Source organism: Micropterus dolomieu, linkage group LG20 (assembly GCF_021292245.1).
Source record: "Micropterus dolomieu isolate WLL.071019.BEF.003 ecotype Adirondacks linkage group LG20, ASM2129224v1, whole genome shotgun sequence".
Taxonomy (NCBI): domain Eukaryota; kingdom Metazoa; phylum Chordata; class Actinopteri; order Centrarchiformes; family Centrarchidae; genus Micropterus; species Micropterus dolomieu.
In genome coordinates, this window is record NC_060169.1 from 26,187,148 (window position 1) to 26,201,256 (window position 14,109).

General features: G+C 39.0%; 2 protein-coding genes across 6 annotated transcripts in view; both read left to right on the top strand.

Moving 5' to 3' along the window:
- The first annotated feature begins 687 nt into the window (after nucleotides 1-687).
- On the top strand, nucleotides 688-11,713 carry zgc:123258 (uncharacterized protein LOC641502 homolog). 4 transcript variants are annotated; one of them, XM_046032807.1, is made up of 17 exons: nucleotides 688-876; nucleotides 1,745-1,855; nucleotides 2,331-2,513; nucleotides 2,878-2,967; nucleotides 3,085-3,218; nucleotides 3,517-3,671; nucleotides 3,760-3,856; nucleotides 4,285-4,386; nucleotides 4,920-5,001; nucleotides 5,301-5,375; nucleotides 5,572-5,628; nucleotides 6,783-6,836; nucleotides 7,968-8,067; nucleotides 8,315-8,395; nucleotides 8,777-8,937; nucleotides 10,409-10,502; nucleotides 11,206-11,713. In XM_046032807.1, the coding sequence occupies exons 1-17, from the start codon at nucleotides 823-825 to the stop codon at nucleotides 11,244-11,246; spliced, it is 1,671 nt and encodes a 556-aa protein (XP_045888763.1). In that variant the 5' UTR covers nucleotides 688-822; the 3' UTR covers nucleotides 11,247-11,713. The 4 variants fall into 4 exon arrangements, with proteins under 4 accessions (XP_045888763.1, XP_045888764.1, XP_045888765.1 ...); XM_046032809.1 differs by having other exon boundaries at nucleotides 689-876; nucleotides 10,469-10,502; XM_046032808.1 differs by lacking the exon at nucleotides 6,783-6,836.
- Nucleotides 11,714-13,796: 2,083 nt separating this feature from the next.
- trpm7 (transient receptor potential cation channel, subfamily M, member 7) overlaps nucleotides 13,797-14,109 on the top strand; it is a 50,923-nt gene continuing 50,610 nt past the window's right edge. Inside the window, exon 1 of one of the 2 annotated variants that reach the window (XM_046032112.1) lies at nucleotides 13,797-13,991. In XM_046032112.1, the coding sequence (XP_045888068.1) occupies nucleotides 13,989-13,991 (3 nt within the window). In that variant the 5' untranslated portion in view covers nucleotides 13,797-13,988. The remainder of the gene's footprint in view (nucleotides 13,992-14,109) is intronic. The other variant, XM_046032111.1, reaches the window with a different exon arrangement.

Below are 14,109 nucleotides of genomic sequence, written 5' to 3' on the forward strand. Positions count from 1 at the left end.
TGAGTTCTACCTGTTGTACAGACCAGGCTTGTCTTATCTGTGTGTGTCTGTGAGTGTGTTGTGATGTGATCAAGGCCTCATTCCACCATTTCAGGTTTGACACAGAGATATGCATCAAACACACACACACACACACATACACACATTTAGAGGAGGAGTGATAGTGTGAATGTTTACAAACTTGTCTCTCTTCTATACTCGTAAACATACTCGTCTTGAATCTACAGTCTCCTGTATGAATAATTATGTGAATCTGTGATAAGCCCATATGTGTGATTTACACTTGGTACGTGTCCCCACCACATGTCCATGTTAATGTTCTTAATAAAACCTGTAGGCTACTTTTCTAACCATGAGAGTGAAAATGTCTGCTATGAGAAAGGCCTATTGAGAACACAAGTGAAAATGTCTGCTATGAGAAAGGCCTATTGAGAACACAAGTGAAAATGTCTGCTGTGAGAAAGGCCTATTGAGAACATGTATAGAGAACCTAGATGATATTTTAATACGCTAAAAATATTTTAATGTACTTTTACATTTTCACTGCATGGTGGGTTAGTTTTATACCTTCACGCCTTTATTAATTGTAAATGATTGATGGTCAGTATTTGCAGGCTGTGTGTGTCGCTGGGACGCTGTGAGGTGAAACAGAAACCAGTGGGTCAGCGTGTCACGTGCCAAAACAGGAAGTACCTGACTAGCTGCTGCTGGCAAGCTAAACAAAAGCAATGCAGATACGACTGTCTTAGCTCATGAAAAGTGTATCCGTGTCACATTAATGTTGATGCCTCCAGACTGTGTAAAAAAACGAATGTTACCAACATGGAAAGAGCTGTCAGACTCGTCATTTTCTCGGTCATTTTCTTGGCATCGCAGGTAAGTTAAGTTGACGATAATAAACAGAAACTGAACTGGTTAGCGACCTACGGGCCTGATAGCTGAAGTTACCGTCGTTAAACATGTCGGCTTGGACTACTGTTACCGGTCTAAATCATATTCTTCGTGTGTAGTCGACATACTGTGCTAGTTTATTTTTTTTAACAAACACCGTGTTGTCCGGTTTACAACGAGGAAAATGACCGCTGCCAGTGAGCTAACGTTAGCTGTAGCGTTAGCGGCCTCAGCTAACGATGGTCCAAGATAATGTTAGAAAACTGAGTTTCTGAGCCGCATTAGTGTTAAATGATGGGACGACGTTAATGTACACAGCAGTTTCCAAAGCTGAAATTAAATTACACCCCACTCTTAGTCCGTTAAAATGTAATGTATCTAACTTATACATAAGTATAACTTTAAAGTTTGTCGGAGGGTGATTCCCCCGACGTGCTCTTTCACGTCATCACTAAGGAAGTTTTTAATAATACGATGTTTATTTTAAGAATGAGGAATTGTGTATTGATCTCTGCGGCATTTTATGATCACTGTACAGTTCTGTATGTGTCAGTGATTTTAGGTTTTATTTGCAGTTCATGGGGGGGGGGGCTCTTCAAGGAAAACAAAAGTCTGCAGAGAGTTTAAAGATGGCTTCAAGTCGGTCTAAACTTTATTAAATCTCAATAGGTATCAGTTTTACCACAAAAAAAGCCTACTGGGATGCGGCAAATATTTGCTGTGTGTCAGGCCAGCTACAGATCATCTGCTGCTATCGTTTACTTCCTTAGCCAGCAGAGTATGTTATACAATATATTTTCTTCAACACTTTTAAGTTTGTGTGGAACTTTAAATAACCATTATTTCCTAACAGATAAACTGCCAAGAGGCGATCTTGCACATTTCAAATGGAGGTACAGATAGGGAGTACTGCATTGTCCACAATCACTCCTGGACCCCCCTGTCACAAACCCTTGATGCTGCTGTAAGTTTTTTCAAACCTTTTTAGTTACTATTCTTTTGTTACATGTTAGTATCAGGTCAGGTAAGTGTTTTTGACTTTTATTGACTTCTTTAGTCTATTGTTTTATTTTATGTCTCTCTCTTTTTTTTTTCCTTTTTTTTTTAAATACATCCAGAATAAGACAGTTTGCTGCTATGGTGGGAAGCGGAGTTGACAAGTTTGAGATTCACTTAAATAATTCCAAATGTCAAAATGTCACTTTCACCATTTTACAGCCTGTATATACAAACTTGTGGCTGGTGGTGTTTTACCACTCTGATTAATGTGATAACCTTAACTGTTTATAGTTAAGAAGTAATCACAATTTCTTTGTTTTGTTTACTTTAACACCCATCATTGTGTGACTTCCTCTATGTGTTCATGTATGTTATGTTATGATGGGAAAATTTTTCTCTTCTCCTAATTGTTAAATCACTTGTTGTCTTCACTTTTCCAGGTGCAGTATCCACTGGTGAACATGACCTCCTCTCTGCTATGTAATGGCTCAGGGGTCAGTCCGGATTTGGTAAAGGGCAAAGCGCTGCTGGTGATGAGGGGGGACTGTGAGTTCAGCCAGAAAGCTCTGGTGGCACAGAGCCTCGGCGCTACAACTTTGCTCATTGCCAGCAACAAAAATTTGGTAGGTCATTTTCGTCAATCTGTAATTTGTTAGTGAGTTAAACACAAAGGGATGCAATTTGCCATTTTCCTTTAGATTTCAATAACTTATTAACTAATGGAGGACCCATTACCTTTAATTGTCTGTACCTGATCATAGTGTGAGAATATGTGAATTGAACATGTAAGAAGCACATGCAGAAGTGAATCTGAAAAATAAGGAAGTGACATACCAGTGGAACAGATTTTTATTTGGTTCGCTACCATCTTTGACATATTTGTTTGACAATATACTTTGCACAAAATTACTCCCCAAAGGCTGGATAAACAATTTTCTAACTAACTGCATTTATAAAAAATCTCTTTTGTACTACTCGGCTCTTCAGATCACTCCGTCAGCCAATGACTCAGAGTATGCAAAGGTCCATATTTCCCTGGCGCTCATGAGGTACAGGGACTTCCTGGAAGCTCAGAAGGTCAGACAGTCTTTTTGTTTTCGTCACCCCCCCTTTTTTTTTTATAAAGGTCAGTGTGATGGTCAAACTAGATGCAAAGTTGCTCATTAAATGTTTAGTCGTCGTGCATGTCCCCAGGTGTTTGGTGAAGGAATGCAGGTGAAGCTTTATGCTCCACCTCAGTCAAAGATTGATCCAAGCATTGCAGTCATGCTGCTGATTTCCATCGTCACAGTCGCCTTAGGCGGCTACTGGAGTGGGGCGTGTGAGAGGTGAGCTTTTGCAGCTGTACATGAAGTGCTGTATCTGTACATTTTAATAGGCTCAAACAAGAACACATACTAGAAGAACATGTTTTTCAAGTTGTTTTAACTGTTTTTTGTTAGTATGCTGTGACAATATAATTGATTAACCACATAATATCAATGTGAATATATTGTTGTTAACGGTTGAACATTGATTATTGAATTATTTAATATTTATTTTTAATTAATGTCGCCTCTGTGTCTCAGTATAGTGAAGAACAACCACAATAGGCTATAAATTAACACGTTTTTCTGTTTGTGGCAGGGATCGGTTGACTAGTGGTGGAGCAGGGGGAGGAGGGGGAGAGAACAAAGTGGACAGCGGAGAGCTTTTCCTGTACTCTCCTCTGAAGGTGGTTTTCTTTGTCGCCCTGATGTGTGGGATGTTGGTCCTCATGTACTACTTCTACAACGTCCTTGGTGAGTGGGACCAAAAAAAACCTCTTCAAAGGGGGTAATAATATCTGCTGTTTAGTTGATGTGATCAGTGTTTCTCTTTTTCCCGCAGTTTACGTTATTATTGCTATATTCTGCCTGGCATCTGCCTCCGCACTGTTCAGCTGTCTAGATGCGGTGATGGAACTAATTGGTTGTGGCACTGTGAGGTATGAGTGTCGCTCTTTCTAAAAAAATAATAATAATAAAATGCACACATACATTCCACTAGTGTTGGCCAGATATAAAATAGAACCTTCTGACCCACAGACAGTGTAATCACTTCACAAAAAATAATAACAGAAATAACAATGTCAGCCTGAATAGAATAGTATTCATCAGTTCTACCTGATGAACAGCTCGGCATTATTAAGTGACTTTGTGTGAATGCTTTACTTCTTTTCCTGGTTTTTCCATATATACAGTAACCTTTGTCCCATCTAAGCAAGACATTGTGGTCACAGTGGGAAGATGTGAAACAGAGCTGTGTGTGTTATTGCCTTCTCCTTACACGTGTGTCTCTCAGTCACACCCTGGCAGACAAACCTCCACTGCTGAAAGCCTTTTGTTTATTTGATCGTCTGTGTCTTTTTTCCAGCTTCTCTATCCGAAATTGGAACTTCTCAGTGAGGTCTCTCATACTGGCTGCTGTGTGCATTAGTGTTGCTGTGGTCTGGGGAGTGTACAGGAATGAAGACAGGTACTGTGTTCTGGTGGTAAAGCGGGAAGTGCACATTGCAGCAGCAGTGCTTTTGACATTGCAACACCCAGTGCTTACTGCGTTGGTGTTAGATGTTTGGAGCCAATTGTGAGTTTAACTTGTCAGAGAGAGAGAGTGTGTGTGATATGAATGACAACTTTAGTTTAAGTTAAAGTATTTTCTAAAATATATATTAACCTCGCTCAAATAATGATGTTGGCAGGGTTAGGGCAGCTCAAGTCTCTTATGTTATATTTAGAGGTAGGTCAGTGTTCCTAATATAGCAGATGATGACCTCAGCCTCCCTGCCACAATATCCTTAACGTAACTTGTTTGTGATCTTTTTACAGATGAATTTCATGGTTTTCGGTCATTCATGTTGCTGCAGGCTTTGGGTCATGACTTTCTATTAGCATAAATTCATATGGGGGTGTTATTAGTAATAATGTGTAACTATGCTTTGCTCTTGTTAAAGTTGAAAAAACATGCCACAGTTTAAACAAAAGGTAAAAGAACCTTTTGTGTCCTTGTAGATGGATCTGGATCTTGCAGGACCTGCTTGGCATCGCTTTCTGCCTCAACTTCATGAAGACCATTTCACTGTCCAACTTCAAGGTGCCGCTTACCAGCCCGTCTCCTCTGAGAATCACACTCATGTCATTTTATCTTTGATATTATACTTAGTTAGGCATAAGAGTACTTGTACTGGCATTGTTGTAATTATTTTTGTATTTATTGCCGTTAGTGTATCACACACTGTCCCATATCTTTGCATCAACAAGACAGACCTCTAGTGTGTACATTTACATCGGCAATTAAAGCAATGCTGTATTCTGCAAAGCCGTTAAGGTGTTTTTCTTCCCTGTTTCATCGATTCTGGACTCAATCTGAAATTTTCTCCCATAATCTCATAGATCTGTGTGATTCTGCTGAGCCTCCTGCTTGTGTATGACGTCTTCTTCGTTTTCATCACTCCTTTCTTCACCAAGGTATGAATATAATTATTCATTTGGTTTTCCAGTTAACGCATTTCACTGATGCACAAATGTTTAATTTGACTGAAAAAGCAAACATTTGCAAAGGGAACTGTACATGAGCTCTGGTGTTGCAGTGTGATGTAAGGTGGTTTCACAAACGGAATAGAAACAAAATATGATCGCTTAGCATCCCTTTGTCTGTTGACAGAATGGAGTTAGCATCATGGTGCAGGTCGCCCTGGGCCCGGATGCATCTGGAGAGAAGGTAAGTCCCCTGCATTACCCCTCACCTTGAAGGGGAACTCCACTAAATTATCTTTCTAGGCATTCTCAAAGTTTTCATGCAGTCAGCTTCTCCCGGTTAGGATTCAGTGTTCAGGAGTTTTTTACCGGGACCTGAATTATTCGGAGAGGTCTCTTCCTCTCCAAAACATACAGACCTGGATATTATAACCGGTAGAAACTCTGAATAAAGCAGTTTCACGTTAAGAATCAGTGTTTGTCGTTGTTCGGCGGACACAGGACACTGTGAGCAAAGCCCCCGCTAATGTGTTCTCAGCTTGTTTCTCTGATAACTTAAGATCCAGACGTCTGATGACTAAATCCTTTATCCCGTTTCATATTTTTTAATACACACACAGTGGGGAGAACAAGTATTTGATACACTGCTGATTTTGCAGGTTTTCCTACTTACAAAGCATGTAGAGGTCTGTAATTTTTATCATAGGTACACTTCAACTGTGACGGAATCTAAAACAAAAATCCACTGTGTGTATATATGTGTGTGTGTGTATGTATGTGTGTATATATATATATATATATATATGTGTGTGTGTATGTATGTATGTATGTATGTATGTATGTATGTATGTATGTATGTATGTATGTATGTATGTATGTATGTATGTATGTATGTATGTATGTATGTATGTATGTATGTATGTATGTATGTATGTATGTATGTATGTATGTATGTATGTATGTGTGTGTGTGTGTGTGTGTATATATATATATATATATATAAGTACACAAATCGAATATATACCATGGATCTAGTCATTTTTAGACATTTTAATGTGGAAAGCTTACAATCCTGTATCTTTAAAACGTTTTCCTTTAACCAACTCAAGCACTTTATACCCGACCTGAGACTGAAACATCGTTCTGTGAATAAATAAAGTGGTGGAGTAAATTTGTGTTCAAGAAGAGCAGTGTGCAGCAGTTTGTGATCTTAAGAGTGCATGATCAGCTAAGTCCTGCACAGGAAGCTAAAAGCTAATTTTGGTGGAATTCCCCGTCAAGTTTGCTCAGGCTTTATTAACATCCTGGCTGATCTGCACTGCTTGTTGTTGATGCCCTTAGGGAAATGATAGACTGAATGACTAACTGTGCGCTGGGGTTGGGTGGGCTCTGTCGTAGACGCAAGGTAACATGGTGGAGGTCCCTGCTGAACCCCAGACTCCCTCTGAGAAAGTAAGGCTTCACTTGTTACCATCCATTCCTTTTGTCATTGCTGCCTGGTGTGAGTGGGAAGGGATTGGAGTTGTTGATGTTTAGTCTTAGACTCTCATGAGCAGAATCCCACTTTCATTCTTCTCTCAGATAAATATGTCATAAAAATATGATGAGGAAATTTTTGTATTGGGCCTTTATTTTGTTTTTTATACTCTTCTATATAGACACACATGACCTGCACAGATACATCAGATACAAACTAATTGTCAAAATTTGGTTAGACAAATCTAACAAAGTATTCAAATGAGAACTAAAAAATGTCTTACTTTAATGATGATTAAAATGCATTCTTTGAAATAAATTTATATTTATATAAAATTGTTCTCACTGCCCATCCTGTTCATGTGTATCTATGTAGTATATTACATTAAAAATTTTTTCTGTGGCTTAAACTTTTCCCCAGCCCTTTCACAAAAGTGAAATGTGAAGAAAGGGTCAGAAATACACATGTAGACTGTCACATGATTGTCAGGTGGTATATTCTAAGAAGCCACTCAAGTTTGTAGTTTGAACACATCAGTTCTACTCGAGCTAAATTAGTTTAGCACCGTTTTCATGTTGTTACATCATTGTAAATTGGATTTCGCCTTCAGGGGGTTTATAGAAGAGGGGGTTTTTTTGTTCAGCATGATTTCTGTTCGGCATAGTTTTTTGCTGTGCAGGTAGAGGCGCCCAGAGGGTTCAGTAAGGAATGTTAAGCCTTCTCGGGATAGCTGAAGCAGTGTTTCTCCCAGTAGCAGAGTTTATGTTTCTGGATTTTCGGTTTTCGGTTGGAAATGTTAATTATAAGAACAGGACATGATTTGTAGCTTCACCCCTGCTGCCTCCTTAACTGTCTACCCAGACTGTACAGATTCTGTTAAATTGGGAAAGTCGAGGTATATAACTGAGATGGTAATTAGATGGGAGTTTGAAATAAAACAAGAGATTTTAAAGCAGTACGCACCTATATGTCAGCTACAGCTTTGAGAAATGAAGTAAATAGTGTAACACAAAGTACAGCTCACTGCGTTTGGCTGTATACAGCACAACAGTTCTGCTTTCGCGCTTTATGTCATTTTAAACCTATGAAATGTTTTCTTCTCCCAGCTGCCAGTTGTGATGCGTGTCCCTCGGTTCTCAGCTTGGGCTCAGAACCTGTGTGGGATGCAGTTCTCCATTCTGGGTTATGGAGATATCATTGTTCCAGGTGAGGTTAAAGTGTCACCATCAGTGTTCATCTAAACCCTCCCATGTAAATATTTTAAAAGCACACATTGCTATGTGTTGCTTTCTTTTCTCTTTTTTTTTGGTTTAAAAATCCCTAAACAAGCTGATGTTAAAATGCAAAATTGTGAAATGGCAGCACTGCGTCTGAGCTGAGAAAGAATAAATAAAGGCAAACATTTTGTAGTGCGATGTATCACTCACCGTCTGCATCCTCATTGGTCCAACAGGTCTCCTGGTTGCCTACTGCAGCAGGTTTGATGTTTGGATCAACAGCAGCAAAAAGATCTACTTCGTCAGCTGCTGCATAGGTACCTCACAGCTCAACTATAGTTTTGTTCCATCCATACGTTGTAACTTTGCATGACCACAGGTAAAGATGATTGTATGTTTAGAGTCATATGACTTGCAAGGGAAAAGGTATGAGAATAACTGAAATATGTACAGAGCTAAATATACACGCTCTCTATATACAGTATGTCATCACATGCCAGCCAGAGTCTTCTAATACTTCTGCTTAGTGAAACACAAAATAGTTTTTGCTGAGCACTAGGTGTCTCTGGTCTTTTCTTTTCCCCAGCACTGCAGTCGAGTTCTGATTGCGTCTGTGTGTGTGTGTGGTGCAAGTTTCAGGTTCACCTTGTCTCTCTCCTTCTGTGTTTGTATTTGTCTGTCTCTCTCAATCCCTGTAGCCTATCTGCTGGGAATGATAGCCACGTTTGCTGTGATGCTGCTGTCAGGGATGGGCCAGCCTGCCCTGCTCTACCTGGTGCCCTTTACCCTGATAATCTCCGCCGTGGTGGCTGGGTGCAGGGGAGAGATGAGGCAGTTCTGGGCAGGAACCACCTATGAGGTGAGAGGACCGGAGAGAGAATTCAAAGTGATTCTGTACACGTTTGGCACAGTAGTGTTACCTGATAGCTATGTTGTTACTTCCTCAGTGCTTTCAAACAGGTGTCAGTATATTTCTGAAGAACCTAACACCTTGTATCTGTGATGTGATGAAACCAAAGTCAACACAGCGCTATTCCAAAAGTACACAGCAAGGCTTGGTGCCAAGACGTATGCTCTCTGCTAGTAACTAGGAGGATGCTGTGAATATGTACTAATACAAACTAGGCTTATGTGCTTCAGTGCCAAGCTGCTTGTGCATAACATAATAAAAAAAAAAAGCATTTTACCTGTTCAGCAAAAAAAAGCCATTTCCTGGTCAGCCCTGAGAGTTTGCGGTTTCATAATTTGTCTCCACAAAGTCATTGCAGCTCAGATAACTGCACTTACTTGCCTTGTAAGTCTGTTTCTGAGTCTCTAATTGTTTAAAACAAAATATTAACAACCTTCACTGTTGCAGTTGCAGCTCCAAAGCTTTTATCATTTTCAATTTGCCTAGCAGTTGTCTTGCCATGTAGTTAAACTGAGAGGAAGCCGGTTGCACCAGACCACCTGACCTTCACTTTACATCACTCACCTCTCTGCAGCCAGAGGTTCTGAGGAAACACTTCAGCGTCACTGCACTGTCAATGCACTTAATTCAGGCAAACACTTCACCCACATGTAGTATAGAGACTGACTCTATTCCAGTATATTGTGCTTGAATAACTGATATCTGTCATTTACATGCTCCTTAACCTGGCATGTGTTGCGTGTTACACTGTGTCATTACTATTTTGGGATGTCACCTGCAATAAGCTTAAGGACATGTTGTGGTATTGAGGATAAGAATTCTAAGATTAGTTTATAAACTGTTAAATGTTTTTAAAAAGGGAAAAAATATTCAGCAGTGTTGGATGCCAGTGTCTTAACAAAATGTACGAAACTACGAAAAACTTTATTTAAATAGCACACTTAATTAGATGTGAAATAAACTGTGCCATGCAGTATGGACACATACATAACATTCAAACAAACATGGAATTAAAAACAACCACAAAGAAAACAAAGTTAATCAAATATGCATGAGAACAGGAAAGTGAGTCTGCTTTAAAATTATTGTTGAGCATAGGAATATTACAACAGCCAGGACCATAAATAGGACCTGCCAATATGTTTGAAAGCACGACACCCTTCTGGTGTTTTGTGTCCGAAAAAGTTTCAAGGTCTCTGCAGGTTTACGTACACAATAGGCATTAACTGAATCCTGAAAGTCAAAATTGACCCAATATCTGTAAAGATTTACTATAGTTAATATTCAACAAAAATGAATTCTATGTTTCTGTTATTTCTCACCGGGAGGTTCTAGGTTAAATCAGAAATTCTGAGAGAAATTTGCATGGATGTTGGTGGATAAGTGAAAGTGCTTGTGTGTGTGTGTATGTGAGAGACAGAAAAGAGGAAAGAGAATAGAGGAAATGGACACAATTCTGACCTGGCTTCATCTTCACCAGGTCTTGGACTCCTCCAGGGAACCTTTGCTGCCAGGTGTGCTTCCCTCCAATCCAGACCTCTCTCTCCCCTGCATCCCTCCTGTCATTTTACAGTTGCTTACGGCAGTGCCTTATCTTTTCTTACCAGCTTCTTTTTGTCTTCTTTTCTTTTTCCTTTGACATTTTAATTCCTGATTTCCAGGGTCAGTGTGATATTCAAAGACACAACAGATGTTAATCCTTTTTATAGTACAAATACGTTGGAGGACCTATGTTTGGACAGTGATTTGCATTAACTGACCACTAGGTGTCTCTAGTTGATTGAAAATAATCTTCTGATTTGTATGAAGAGCTTCTGAGCCACACTCCAAAGTGGACTTGTGTTAAAGCTGAGGCCCTGGAATACCATTAACTTTATTTCTGCAGTTTGTTTTATAATTCTCTTTCTCCATTCATCTGTCTTTTTCAACCAAAGTAATCTCATCACTCATTCCTTCATGCAGTTACCAACATGTTCATGTTGTCCTCTGCATGTTGTTGCTTGCAGTTAACCTGGGAGAGCTGTGGCATGGATTTTTGGATGTGTTATCTCTGTGGTTTGGTATTTGTAGAACGTACCGCTTGTATGCTGTAGGTAGTATATGCAGTACGCATTACAAAGTAAAATCCCATCTAAGTTCTTTGTCTTTCATTGGTTTTTGTTGAACCAAAACATTAAACCGAGGAATTATTAACTTTTTCTCTCCTTTTGTCTTTAGAGGGAAGAACTGACTGCTCCGTAGAAGGAGAAAAATGCTGACTTACAAGGTTGAGAATGGACCCATATGCTGGATGCTTTTTATTTTATTTTTTTTTTTACATTTTAATATTACATTTGCAAAGCAAGGGAACACAATGTTATTATTGATCAACAGATTCTTAAGAGTATGGGTTCATCTGACTGCTGTGAATGGCTAATAAATACTGTGTTTGTGGAACAGAGATGTTTTAAGTGATTGAAAGGCTTGTTTAGTGCCTGAAAGGTCTGTTAGATTCATGTTCAGAAATCTGTAATGACTTTACCCTGGTGATGATTGCATACAACAAAATGAGAAAGCACTTTATAATATTTAGCTTGACAGTTATTTCATTAGGGGTGGGGTGGGGGTACAAATTACTTGTAGCCACAAAATGATACATTTTTGATAACTGTTTTGGGTTTTCTCTGTAACCTGTTTGTATGATGTGATTTCTTTAATTGCCTTATATTAAATGAAACAGCTTCTATTTAATGTTCTTGTGTATTTTCTTGCCTTGCTGAAACTTCCACACAGATTCTTCAGTGAAAAAAATCTTCCTATAGGTAAACCCCACATGCCTGGAAAGGCGGTGACTTGTTGTTCTGCTTGGAAAGAAATCCATACAGCCATTACTACGTGTATGAACTGAGAGGAAAGGGCAAGTTTTTTACAGGACTTATGGGGGGATTTTAAGTTCTGTGAGGTAGCGAGGGGGACGGACAGTGCCAAGCATTAATCAATAAGCTCTTACAATTAATTTTGCAGTAAAGAATGTTTCCAGTGTATAAAATGATTAAAATGAGCTGGTACAATGCCAAAAAGTGTCAGATCAGTATTGTCTTTCCTTTTAGATTCCAAGGTAAGGAGGCTGTTTAAAACGGTCCCTCCAACCAGCACTCATAAAAATTATACTTTCTATTGTTATAAGTATTAGTTGTATATATGGTTTCCCATCATTGGGTTTATAATGAACATATTGTGCTTGTACAGCTATTTAAGTCCCATCAGATTTCAGTGAGGTAGTCTCTGAAACTTGAAGTTACATTGTCTAATTGCATCTTTTATTCTGAATTGGATTTGTCTTATTTTTACTTTAAACAAGAATGGGGAAAGAAAGACTACACTGGCCGCTATGGGTTTTCTTTCTTTCCAAACACTAACCAGTATCTCCTTGTGACATGACTCATTTATAACTGTTGATATGAATAGACTTAATATCTGTAAAACAAAGAAACCCCTATAGGTTACCACTTTCCAATGAGTCACACTTAACCTGGCTTTATTATTGATTAATAAATAACTATTCATGGACCAATTCCAGTCCATTAATAAGTTTTGGTTGCCAGGTTAATAAATCTTGCTAGATGTTCAATAGATCCCTTGGCTGGTAATTGTCTATTGATAATAATGCAGTTGTAAATGTTGGTAAACATTTAAAAATGCTCAGAGGTTTCTCACTTTCCAAAAGGTTGTCAAGTCTGATTATAAATGTTATTAAGTCATTAATAAAGGTTTAGGGTTAGTAGGTTAGGACTTTGTTTAAAGTAATCGCCAGAAATTGTTAAATGTGGCCAAGATCATGAAAAGAATACCCAGCAAAATTTATAAAAAAAAAATAAAACAAATTGTGAGAAACTGTGTGTTTTGTTTGCCTGAGCTCAATATTTTATTTCATGTGCCTCTGTACATTCTAAAGGGGTACAAATACCATACCTGAATACCATTGTGATATTAAATATTGGCCCATATACCATATATTTAACATACCCAAACACCATGGTATCAAGTATGTAGTATTTTTGACATTACCATGGTACATGTTCTGTGGTATTTTGTGACAGTATAATGGTACATGTACCATGGTACTATATAAAATGTTATTATAATGTATTGTATGTAATAATAAGTCTTAAGCTGATGATACACGGAGCAACTTTTAGAGCAACGTTGCCGTCAATGGTAATGAGTAAAGATTACTACCGTAATCCCCCTCGCCCTACTACGCCACCTGCCCCGCACCACCGCTATCCGTTCAAAACATAGTCGGACTTGCCACCAGCAACATTGCCCAGCAACATTGCTCAAAAAGTTGCCCCGTGTATCATCAGCTTTAGATGTTTATGTTTTCCCATTATTGGGTTTATGATGAACATATTGTGCTTGTCACTTTAAATCTTGCACCACCACTATTTAAGTCCCATCATATTTCAGTGAGGTAGTCTCTGAAACTTGCAGTTATGTTTTTATTATTGCATCTTTTATTATTCTGAATTGAATTTGACTTATTTATTTGGTAAAAAATGTCTTATGGGTAGGGGCTCTGTTAATGTTCCACCTCTGATTTATAACGTATTATTAGTATAAGATTTATTAACCATTAACAAAGACACTGGTGCCTTTGTTATTTTAGAGCAGTTCATAATCTAATAGCATATTAAGTCAGTCAGTGAGACAGAGGCCAGTTAACTTGATGTGTGTTTTTGCTGGTTCTTTGTAGTTATTAGGGAGTAAAACAAAGCGCACATGTGGCCGCTAGCTCCGCCTCGGCCATGTGACAGTGTGCTGGCTGAGTCAGCTGGCTCGTCATGCAGCGTCAGTTTGGAGTCGCACAATTATGAAAAAGCAACCTTCCGTTGGAGCTGCAGCCGAAGCGGATCTCTCCAACGTCCACCGGGCTTTCCTTCCAAGGCTAACAGAGAGCACCGCCGATAGATGGATAAAAGCCACGACACAGCTCTTCCTGAGTCTCAACGGTGAAGAGAATGGTATGTGATCCTCTCTGAGGACTCAAACGCTTTCCTCTAGGTTTTATAGTGAAATTGGCGCTAAGGATCGTCGTGACTGATCTGGGGTTTTGAGTGGCAGGTCCCCCCCCCTCCTCCT

Bases quoted from the DNA above. Each gene is read 5' to 3' on its own strand.
- zgc:123258 (XM_046032807.1), top strand. From the start codon at position 823: ATGGAAAGAGCTGTCAGACTCGTCATTTTCTCGGTCATTTTCTTGGCA. The intron at 877-1,744 runs GTAAGTTAAGTT...ATTTCCTAACAG, and splicing joins TCATTTTCTTGGCATCGCAG to ATAAACTGCCAAGAGGCGAT. The intron at 2,514-2,877 runs GTAGGTCATTTT...TCGGCTCTTCAG, and splicing joins TTGCCAGCAACAAAAATTTG to ATCACTCCGTCAGCCAATGA.